This window comes from Haliotis rufescens, unplaced genomic scaffold (assembly GCF_023055435.1).
Source record: "Haliotis rufescens isolate VD_foot unplaced genomic scaffold, xgHalRufe1.0.p SCAF_38, whole genome shotgun sequence".
Classification (NCBI taxonomy): Eukaryota; Metazoa; Mollusca; class Gastropoda; order Lepetellida; family Haliotidae; genus Haliotis; species Haliotis rufescens.
In genome coordinates, this window is record NW_025964090.1 from 269304 (window position 1) to 281332 (window position 12029).

A 12029-nucleotide genomic window follows, 5' to 3' on the forward strand; every position below is an offset into this window, starting at 1 on the left:
TTCCACCCTTTTTGACATTCTGAATGTTATATGACAATCATGTCAGCCTGCCAAGTGAGCTGTGCCTGGATCAGGAAAACTAGAACATGTGAGTGAGTGAGTGAGTGAGTGAGTGAGTGGGTGGGTGGGTGAGTGAGTGAGTGAGTGAGTGAGTGAGTGAGTGAGTGAGTGAGTGAGTGAGTGAGTGAGTGAGTGAGTGAGTGAGTGAGTGAGTGAGTGAGTGAGTGAGTGAGTGAGTGAGTGGGTGAGTGAGTGAGACTATTTTGGGGGTACTTTTATGAAATTGTGTGCTCTTTCTTCACTACAAAACAATACCCCAGCCATAGTCATAATCCCCAACTCTCTGTCTTCAGTATATATATGCCATTCATCAAATATGCACATCAAAACACTACACAGTTGAAAGATATGGAGTTCGCACACAAAACTACTTGATATGTCCACCGCCAGACAACCAAGCACTCACAAAAACAATGACCATGAACCTTGAAAAACGCAAAGGGACACTTTTTCCAAGCTTTTGTCATGTAACAGATGCAGATATTAGCAACATGTGTGAACTCAGTGTATATAGGCTATTTGGTCCTTAGGTGTGCAAATGCAACAGATATTCTTTTTGGGCACATCACATTTATATTGTATTCGTTTATTTGTTGTTTAACGCTGTACTCAGCAGTATTCAAGCAGCCTGATAGCGGTCTGGACCAGACAATCCAGTTATTGACATCATGAGCATCGATCTACACAATTGGGATGCGATGACATGCATCCACCAAGTCAGCGAGCCTGACCAGCCGATCCCGTTAGTCGCCTCTTACGACAAGCATAGTTGCCTTTTACGGCAAGCATGGTTTGCTGATCAAATTTCATTGTAACCATTCATTCGTTCGTTCATTCGTTCCTTTCGTGAGTGAGTATTGTAGCCATTCTTTTTCTTTGGTAGTCCTGGTGCTTGGGCAATGAGTGAATGAGTGATAATGTTGTAACCATCCTTTCGTCATTGCTAGGCTTGCAATTAAAAGTGAAACACCGATGTTTATAAACACCATAAAGGTAAATTGAGGTTTGACTGTGCTAGTACAGAAACTCACGTCACTCAATCTGTCCCTTGATATACTCCTGGGCGGTCCATTCGTCTGCGGTTCTTCGTCTTCTGGGGCAGGACTTCGGGTGTGGTCCACAGTCGGTGAAGGCTGATCACTTGTGGGGGATGGGGCAGTACTACAGTTCTGTAAAAGATAAAAGAAATGGCAATGTGAGGACAGTTTTACCCCAACTGGCACGGTGGAATCTGCTTCCAAACAACGCACATCAATGACATCTCGGCTACGTCTGCTCCTGCTCCACAGAGCAATCTCACCACTACATCTGTACAGCCTTGCACAGTTCAACAAATATAGCCAATAGCTTCAGCAGGACACCGTCTGAGTGAGTGAATTTTGTTTTATGCAGAAGTCAGCAATATTTCAGCAATATTCCAGCAATATCAATGCTGCTAGTCCATACTGAAGTCAGGACCAGGTGACCTAGTGTTTTATAGGATGAGTATGACACAGTTACACATCGTAGACACCCAATCCACAATTTAATCATGTCTTGAAACAACCACTGGAGATGTGCATGCCCACCCGCTGAATCCCAAACGGTGACGATCTTTTGATCAGATTATGGTGAACGCTATCTCGTAGTACTTCATCAATTCACTCCAAGCGGCAACAATGGTCTTCAAAAAAGTTGAAAAAAATGTGGGGAAAAATACAAACACAGATTGTCAGCCTGATGGCAAACACTTGAACCAAACCTCTCTGATTGTTCACAGAGCAACTGCTTTCATGATGTAACTATTTAAGCCAACATTCCAACCCATCTGCATATCTGTTTTATACTGCATACCTGATAAAAAAGCATCTAATGAGTCAGAAATAGAGCGACTGCTTGAGCATCCTTATCCCAAGATCTGCACCGAGACCCATCAAACCAGGAATTAAAAAACCCAGTAACAACAAGGAAGAAGTAGCACCCCTCCTGAAACCTGTTTCCACAATCCGTAGATCTACACCGAATGATGCATCATTACTTAATCCAGAAAGTCAACACAAACATGTTACACTGAATGGTATTGCGAGCGAATATGTTTTTACGCCACTTTGAGTAATAGGTATTCCAGCTATGTCAGGGTGGGTTGGGGGCACCAGAAACAAAACTGAGGCCTTCCAATGTGATAAACAAACACATTAACCACTAGGCTACCCAACCTAGATCATCAGTGTCACTAGCATTCCTCGGACAAACTGGTGGTTGACAGTGAGAGTGAGTGAGTGAATGTGGTTTTACGCCCCTTTTAGCAATATTCGAGCAATATCACGGTGGGGGACACCAGAAATGGGCTTCACACATTGTACCCATGTCGGGAATCGAACCTGGGTCTTCGGCATGAAGAACGAACGCTTTAACCACTAGGCTACCCGACCGCCCCTTTTTTTTTGACAGTGAGAGCATACACTGGAATTATTCAATGCCATCTAGTTCAGGCGATACAAAATCAACCAATGATTATGGTATTTCACATCAATTTCTGGTGTTTGCCAATGTTAGGATTATTATCGAAGACCATAGGATGCAAATGGAAATATTGCAAAAAGTATTGACCACTTTGAGAATGTTTCTATCTAAGGATTTCATCAGAGATAACTCGAACCCATTCCATAGAGGGATCTTAGTGCTATGTAATCGCAACACCACTTTGTCAAGATTAAGCAAACGTTAAGATTGCTTTGAAAAATGGGGTCCTGCATATTGAGAAGCATCAACTGACACAGACCTTCATGCATGGTGTGTTGATGGTAGGACAGGGTTATGCATGTTGTTACTTGTTCGTCGTTTAGCAGTAGCCTTTAAATTATCTAATCTGGACCAGACAATCCAGTGATCAATATTTTGAGCAATGACCACCTGATCCATATAGCCAGCCGCCTCTTACGACCAGAACATGTTGCTGGGGACCTCCATTCTTACTCAGAATCCCTGCCAAAGGATACTGTTGTGAATATCGCAGACGCTACTTTTCTCAAATTTCATTCATGGTTTAAGGTTGTTTTTTAGTTTGACACAGCCATTTTGTTAGGTTAGAAATCTCCAAGGAATCCAAGCCAAATGGACACTGCTTCCAAACCAACAAATCACAGAAATCCTCCTCAAATTAGGCCCCCTAATTACAGCACAGGCCCCATGCTCACAGCCACATGACATGAATATTCATACACATCCATTAATTTGATGGCAAATTGCTTCTTTTGTGTGGTGCAACCGACCTGCAGGTCAGACAGGGCAATTAATAACTAACAGGGCAACAAACAGTCTTCTGTCACACCAGTGCAGTAATATTTGTAAAATAAAAGCCTGCAGTTTTAGTATTTGGCTAATGCATGACAAGCCTTTATTCAAACAATCTCATTCATTGATCTTGGGACATATTTCATATAAATGTGAATGAAGAACAAAGGCATAAGCTGATTGAGCGATGTGTGAGACTGGTTTAAAGTTCGAGTCAACTATCTTTTACAGCAGCCTTTGCATAACACCAACATCAGTCAGAACTGGTGGTAGAAATGTGGGTTGGGGTCTTTGGTCCATTTGGTCTGTGTTTTGACTGTGTCAAACTTATTGGGTCTTTATGGAGCATGTCGAGTCGGTGTCAGGTTTGTGTGGAGTGGGTGGAGTCTGTGTGGAGTGGATGGAGTCTGTGTGGAGTGGGTGGAGTCTGTGTGGAGTGGGCGGAGTCTGTAAGGTTTGTGTGGAGTGGGATGAGTGTGTCAGGTCTGTGTGGAGTGGGTGGAGTGGGTGGAGTCTGTAAGGTTTGTGTGGAGTGGGTGGAGTCTGTAAGGTTTGTGTGGAGTGGGTGGAGTCTGTCAGGTTTGTGTGGAGTGGGATGAGTGTGTCAGGTCTGTGTGGAGTGGGTGGAGTCTGTGTGGAGTGGGTGGAAGTGTGTCGGGTCTGTGTGGAGTGGGCAGAGTCTGTGTGGAGTGGGTGGAGTCTGTGTGGAGTGGGTGGAGTCTGTGTGGAGTGGGTGGGGAAGTGTGTCGGGTCTGTGTGGAGTGGGCAGAGTCTGTGTGGAGTGGGCGGAGTCTGTGTGGAGTGGTTGGAGTCTGTGTGGAATGGGTGGAGTCTGTGTGGAGTGGGTGGAGTCTGTGTGGAGTGGGTGGAGTCTGTGTGGAGTGGGTGGAGTCTGTGTGGAATGGGTGGAGTCTGTGTGGAGTGGGTGGAGTCTGTGTGGAGTGGGTGGAGTCTGTGTGGAGTGGGTGGAGTCTGTGTGGAGTGGGTGGAAGTGTGTCAGGTTTGTGTGGAGTGGGTGGAAGTGTGTCAGGTCTGTGTGGAGTGGGTGGAACTGTGTCTGCATCAGAGATGAACTCAATTTAATGAAAGACAACCCTCTGTATGCAAGCGCCTTTTTTTTAGCTTTTTTTTCCAGCAAAAAACATTACATCATCAATACTATAGGGACACAGATGTCTGAATCTGATAGGCAAAGTATTAATGTCGTGTTTACAACAATAAACAACAATCTTTACTTTTGTTAATTGCATCCCTGAAGCTGTAAGACCACAAAAACATCCAACAGATATCACGACAATAAAACAGAAACCACAATAACACAATAGATACAAACATCACCTTAGCCCTAACAAAAATCAGCATTTTTTAACAAGACCTACTTAAAGGCGATCCAAGAAGCAGAGGAACGGTTATCGACAGGCGTTACGCGGTGTCGGATGATCGAGGCACAACAAAACGTGAGGCCATTAATCGAGCGCAGAGTCTTGATCTGTTGGAAGCACTGCAGGGAAGATGCTATTAGATTAGTATGCACAAATACAGACCCCAACAATTCATTGCTCGCTTGTTATCGCCCATTATCACTTCAATTCCTGAAAACTGGTGTTTTTGGAAGTCATTCGGTTCCCAACGGAATGTGATTATTCTGATAATAGTAATAAAATTGCTTCCTAGCAATAGTATGCATCTCTAGGGCACTGAAGCGCTGGACCAATCTGTTGCTTATCAGCTGAATAGCACCCCTAGGATTTGTAATCTATACCCATAATGCAATATTGCACATGGAGGTTAATGCAGAGGGTGCTGGCATTTCATATGCATTTTCATAGCTGTGAAATCCATTAATCATTCTGTAACCCTAGGCTAGGCGAGGGGATCCCACTGATCAAAACTGCATCAAATATTCATTACAAAAGCCAGGACATGACCAACAGGGAGATGCAGATTGAAGACATATTTAAAACAGACTGCACGTGGTTTACAAATAAAACAAATGGCAGTGTTTGAGTAATATGTTTTCAGGCCGTAGAACTGAATTCTTCAATGATGAAATATGCAGCTGTGATGACTTGAACTGAGCAACCATTTTGAATCATTCTTTTTGCTCAAGGGAGAGAACTCCAAACCAGACATAAAACATGAGGGGACTTTGCACTGCAGCACTTGATACATCCAGGAGCGATAAAGCTTGGATGTAATTTCAAATAAAAAAACCATACAAAATTACAATTCTTCAAGCAAATACTTTCAAACATTTACACAACTTCTCGATGAAAAAGTTCAGTGACAAGAATTAGAGAATTTTATCATCCAGTAGGGTGCAATATACAAGCGAATAAATATACATCAACAATCGAAACTTTACCATGGGATGCTGCAACACAACGGACGGGCAAATCCACACGGACAAGACAAAGCGAGTCGTTCCATGTCAACGCATCAAACATCCTTCCATAAACTGCTAGTCCCACTTTGCAGAGAAATATTAACACTTAAAAAAGTCCTATAATCTCCGAATCCGTCCACTTAACAGCTTTGGGGAGAGCCACCGAGCAAGCCTTACCTAACCACGTTGCTAAATGCAAAATGGCGTTCACAGGCTATTAAGTCCGAGAGAGCATGAATATTCACATTAGCACAGAAACCAACGAGATAGGGCTCAATTGCTTTGATCATTCTATAAAGCTTGAATTGGGCAATAAAAGTGTGCGAAATCTCATATGTTTAAAACGTGTGGTTTTAAAACAGCAGAGCAAAACACTCGCATTCAAAGAAACGACCTCAATAAAATCGTTTTCGGACTTCTTTACAAACTCAGTCCCTGAAGCCTGCCTGTAATCTGCATATAAATTGCACATGTTAAATCACAGACTTTATCAAAACAAGATTGGGCTATAAAATTGCCATAAATTCACAGCAATCCCCATAACTGCATGCCCCGTGTGTACGAGGGTTAGGAGAGTCAGTGATACAATGAAAAACATCATTCGACACAAGGGAAATCATATAGTTCACCTTTCATGTGGATGACAACTGAATGCATTCAATAAACAAACACACCAAAAAAAATGAAAAAATAAAAATATATATTAAAAAATATATATTAATAATTAAACACAAACTAGATGATGTTTGGTTTATCACATTTATATAGTGTAATTTTCAACTAATTAATTGAAATTAATGTTACCAAGAAAAATTTAAATAATTTTTTTCTAAAAAAAATAACATGAGATGAACACAAACAATAATACTTCAGCGGCCTCTATAATAAACACAGGTGTGGTATTTTTGGCCAATTAGTATTATCAAGAAGTTAAAACACCTAAAAAGAATTTTTTGAAAAAAGTCTCAAATGAAGGCACAAGGAACAGTGGCAAAACTAGCAAGGAAAGACACTTGAACCTTCCCGTCAGAAATGATGACACTTGTGGTCTCCAAATAAGGGAAGCCTCAGCTGGTCTGGCTAGATAATAAGCGTATATGCTGGCCACAAATTACTCTTTAACACCTACTGTAGACAAGGAGCTCCCAATCTTATAATTGTCGTCAATAACCGAAGCAAGGGAGTTATGTCCCACGGCTGGAATGAGTCAATTGCCAGCGCAAGTTGGCCACATCAAGCTTTGTTATAGGCGTGTGATTAGCGCGCCCCCACTGACACAGTCCCAATCAGGATTAACAACCTGGGCCATATTTGCCAGAAAGAGGCTCTTGCCAACGGCCTTTTTCACGATCGGGCATAATCCGAACCTGTCTTGTAGAAAGTACCAACGATTGACAATTTGTTCTCAAATGTTATTTTGGATTTAGTGGGGACAATTGATAAACGAAGACAATTAACCCGGGATTATGTCTTGAGGGCAATTCAGAAATCGGCATATCACTGAGATGGCCGAACTGTGCCTTTGTTTCTGGTGAGCTAACTTCAATCGAATCTGCACACAGGAAGGTCAAACAACAAAGGACAGATAGTGAACTGACCAATGGATGCTAACAGTTTCTTTAACGAATCCTATTAACGTCACCTGCGAAAGAATAATTATAGAACAGTCTGCATGACTTCCTTTGCCCATTTGTTTTCATTTAACTGAGCATTCCAAATGTATGTTTCAACAATTTGCCTTGAGTATATCATTGTGTCTTATACCAGGGCTCGTAAAAATTCTTAAACCCAATTTGTCCTGCCCGGGAAAGTAGATATTATTTTCTTCTCCTCCTGCAATTAAACAGTTTCATGTTCTCAGTTATTATTACCAGTTTCCGTAATTAACCTTGAGTTCAGAATATATACAACAGACAGTACAAAATAATTCACAGTCACTGCCATCTGCATTCAGCTCCGCCCATTGAAAGTCACTCAGCCATGAACATTTCGTTTTTTACAGTCATACTCATTCATTGTTTTTGGCCTATTTGGTAATCAAATCTTCTTCTTCTTTTCTCATCAACCTCCCCATTCTTGATTAAAAACAGCCATTATCCTAACAAGTTCATTCACTTTCTCTTTTACATTTGAGAATCAGTAGTGAGTCACTTACAACAAAAATAATAAATATAACTGCTCCCTTAAAAAAATAGTTTCGAGACCTGCTGCCAAAACACACGTTTTGTTTATTTCTTCAACAGACAGTTGCCAAGTATGCCGTCTATTTATGACATAAGCGACATGTAGTTCGTTATTATTACTACAAATGTACGAGAAATGAAAACATATTTTAGGTTCAAAATTATCCTGCACATTTTTTATTGAAAAACGATTAGAGATGAATTGATACGATTGAAATAAATATATTCGCACGGTAGGTTGTGTATTTCTTTACTTCTTTCCCGCCCTGCACATGCTGCCACTCGACAATACGAGTGAGTGAGTGAGTATGGTTTTACGCCGCTTTTAGCAATATTCCAGCAATATCACGTCAGGGGACATCAGATATGGGCTTCACACATTGTACCCATGTCGGGAATCGAACCCGGGTCTTCGGCGTGATGAGCGAACGCTTTAACCACTAGGCTACCCGACAGCCCCTCGACAATACGAGGGGGCAAGTGGATTTTACAAGCCCCGCTATATGCACTGAGGCTAGACACAAATAATTTACATTCAAGTCCTAAGTAATGCAAACAGTAAGGCTGTTTGAATCATGAAACTAATCAAGATTGAAGATTGCATGTAGTTCATAACTGTCATTTCTAGTCTGGCAAGAAATAGACTCAAATGTCAGAGTGTCAATGGCTTACTGTCTTCAATCCAATATTGAAATCCCCATCTTTAAAAAAAGCGTTTAGGCTTTTGAGCATATGCAATGATGTGACATCAGTAAATATTTCAGACACCAAGTGAAGTGAACCACCTCGCCAGACAGGAACCACATGTTCAAGCCTAGGAATCACATGAATTATTATGAAGAGTATCCTGGACATGAGTGAGGGAGTGAATATGGTTTTACGCTGCTTTTAGCAATGTTCCAGCAATATCACGGCAGGGGATACCAGAAATGGGTTTCACACATTGTACCCATGTTGGGAATCGAACCCGGGTTTTCGGCGTGACGAGCGAAGGCTTTAACCATTAGGCTACCCAACTGCCCCAAGCTGAACATGAACATAGACAGACCTAGGTGAGGGAGTGAGGGAGCATGGTTTCATGCCACTTTCAGCAATATTCTAGCAATATCCATGCTGGGGACACCAGACATGGACTTCACACAAATTACCCATGTGGAAATCGAACTAAGCTACCAGGCCCCATAAAAAGTGTTTACCAGCAGAATTACTGCCATATGAAAATCATAATGTCATGTCTCATAAAGGCAAAGTTTTAATAGCCAAAACTTGACATAAACTTACACAAAATCATAAAACTAAATCATCTTGATTTAAACATAAAGTTTTAATTAATCTGAGTGCAAAATATCCCTGATAAAACAAACATGTTTACAATCTGTTCACTGCTTGAGATGAGCATCACTTCATCTGACTTGTGCAAGCAGCATGTATGAAGCGAGACAGAGATCACATGGATATCTATACTGCATGACATGGATATCTATACTGCATGACATGGATATCTATACTGCATGACATCATTATCAAGCATTGCACTGACATAAATCTGCAGTGAAAAGCAGTATGTGCATGAATTTCTTCCTACATGAAAGTATGTCAGCTTGCAGTTTCCGTATCAAAGCATTAGTTTTCTAAATGAATGTCGAAGACATACTTGGGTTTGTAACGTTATATAACTCTTGATTCACTGCTGTTGCTGATGAACATTTAGTCTCAGAAAATATCTTAAGATTCCATTTTGATTCAATTTCTTTTAAATTCTTCCACCCATCCATCCACCAACCCACATCCATCTTTTACCCATCCACCAACTCATCCATACACCCACCAACCAACTCATCCGTACACCCACCCACCAACTCATCCATACACCCACCCACCAACTCATCCATATACCCACCCACTCATCCATACACCCACCCACTCACCAACTCATCCATACACCCACCCACCAACTCATCCATACACCCACCCAACCACCAACTCATCCATACACCCACCCACCCACTCATCCATACACCCAACCACCAACTCATCCATACACCCACCCACCAACTCATCCATATACCCATCCACCAACTCATCCATACACCCACCCAACCACCAACTCATCCATACACCCACCCACCAACTCATCCATACACCCAACCACCAACTCATCCATACACCCACCCAACCACCAACTCATCCATACACCCACCCACAAACTCATCCATACACCCACCTACCAACTCATCCATACACCCACCCACCAACTCATCCATACACCCACCCACCCACCAACTCATCCATACACCCACCCACCCACCAACTCATCCATACACCCACCCACCGACTCATCCATACACCCACCTACCAACTCATCCATACACCCACCCAACCACCAACTCATCCATACACCCACCCACCAACTCATCCGTACACCCACCCACCTACCAACTCATCCATACACCCACCCACCTACCAACTCATCCATACACCCACCCAACCACCAACTCATCCATACACCCACCCACCATCTCATCCATACACCCACCCACCAACTCATCCATACACCCACCCACCGACTCATCCATACACCCATCCCCCTCCTAATATCTGCAGGACTTGTTTCAAGTCATTCTATAAAACCAAACAATAAGTGTCCAGTATCATTCACACAAGGTTCCAATCCCTGCAAATCAAAGCACCAAAACAAACTGTGCAAAGTGATGTGCTCCACAAACTACCCCCATCCATCTCCCTGCCTCCCCCAGCACTCACTCTCACACACACTGTGATGAACCAGAGCTGGGAAAATGGCCTTGTTATTTCCACTGCCATTTTTATTTCCTCAGAAGCCATCATCTTCTAAAGATGTAATTTTATGCCGCAAATAACGCGTTTGTCGATGCAAGGTTCATTTCCTCTTCCACGATGGTGTTTGGATGGAAGGAGCAATTTATTACCAATAAAAGACCATTCCCTGTTGTCCCCGATTACTTGACGATCCTCCAGGAATGACCTATCTTCACACAACCCTGTGCTCCAAACAAGGTTTCGCTTCTGCGTGTTTCCTCTATTTTAACTCCGACATTGAAGATCAATGAACGATTTCACTGATCAAAGGAGCTGGCATAAATTTGAAAAAGCCTACGACGGAATTGATTGGAAGCCAATGGTGAATAACAAGACCCAACACCTTGTATGCTCTCTCCATTAGAACCTTCGGTGCAAGGCAAGCGGTGTCCAACTAGATTGATTTTCACGAATATGAATCGATAGAGGGAAATAGCTAATTATGACATTAGGAGGCAATGCTAACATTTTCCAAGTTGAAACTTCAGTGCAAGTTCCAATCAAAATCAATAGTTTCCTAAGAAACCTTTTTTGGACCACATCCATTTTTTTAACGTTAATTTTCTCCTCGACTGTTCGACTTAATTTGTCTTGCAAGAACCAGTGATAAACATCCTTGGACCTTCCCCACATAAGGATGAGAAAGGGTTATCTTAAGACGGACAAAAACTTATTCCTTTCCAATCCGATTAAGTTGATAAATGTGGTCTTAAAGTTAAAACTTTCCTCACCTAAAAAACATAAGTGACATGCTCGGAATTTCAAATTCAACTTTCATCAATTATTTTAGGGGGAATTATTAATGCTGTCAAAGATATTAAATTTTTGCAGATAAATCTCAATTAATTGAAGCTGATCAATCATGAGATTGAAAGTTATTACCAATTTTTCAAAAACAAAAAAACAAAATTGATCTCTTTTCCTCTGAGGATGTTAAAGACAATATCAAATCTCTTAGCTTAGAAAATATGATGCTTTACTTGTTCAAGGAAGGAAAAAGAAGGTAACTGAGTCCCTTCACATGTGTTTACTAGTCTTACATCCAGTCTACTCATTAGAAAATATCCACACAAGTTGTTTTTTTAAATCAGAGGAATTATTTTTGGTAACCATAGAAACAGTCCAAACACATTAGCTTAGAGACATCCAGCTTATTCTGTTACAGAAATTGATATTGTTTTTCTTTCTGTCATTAATCCATTTTCAACCTGAAGCAATTTATCTCCGCTAAATAAGAAACTGGCCTACATGATATTACCATGACAATTTCCAACTGAATTTGAAACATA

The 12029-nt window shown here is 41.6% G+C and overlaps 1 protein-coding gene across 4 annotated transcripts in view; it reads right to left on the reverse strand.

Moving 5' to 3' along the window:
- Positions 1–12029, reverse strand: part of LOC124142085 (autism susceptibility gene 2 protein homolog) — a 251314-nt gene that overhangs the window by 84903 nt on the left and 154382 nt on the right. For all 4 annotated transcript variants that reach the window (XM_046510351.2, XM_046510350.2, XM_048381334.1 and 1 more), the window contains one exon: positions 1092–1229. In XM_046510351.2, the coding sequence (XP_046366307.2) occupies positions 1092–1229 (138 nt within the window). The remainder of the gene's footprint in view (positions 1–1091; positions 1230–12029) is intronic.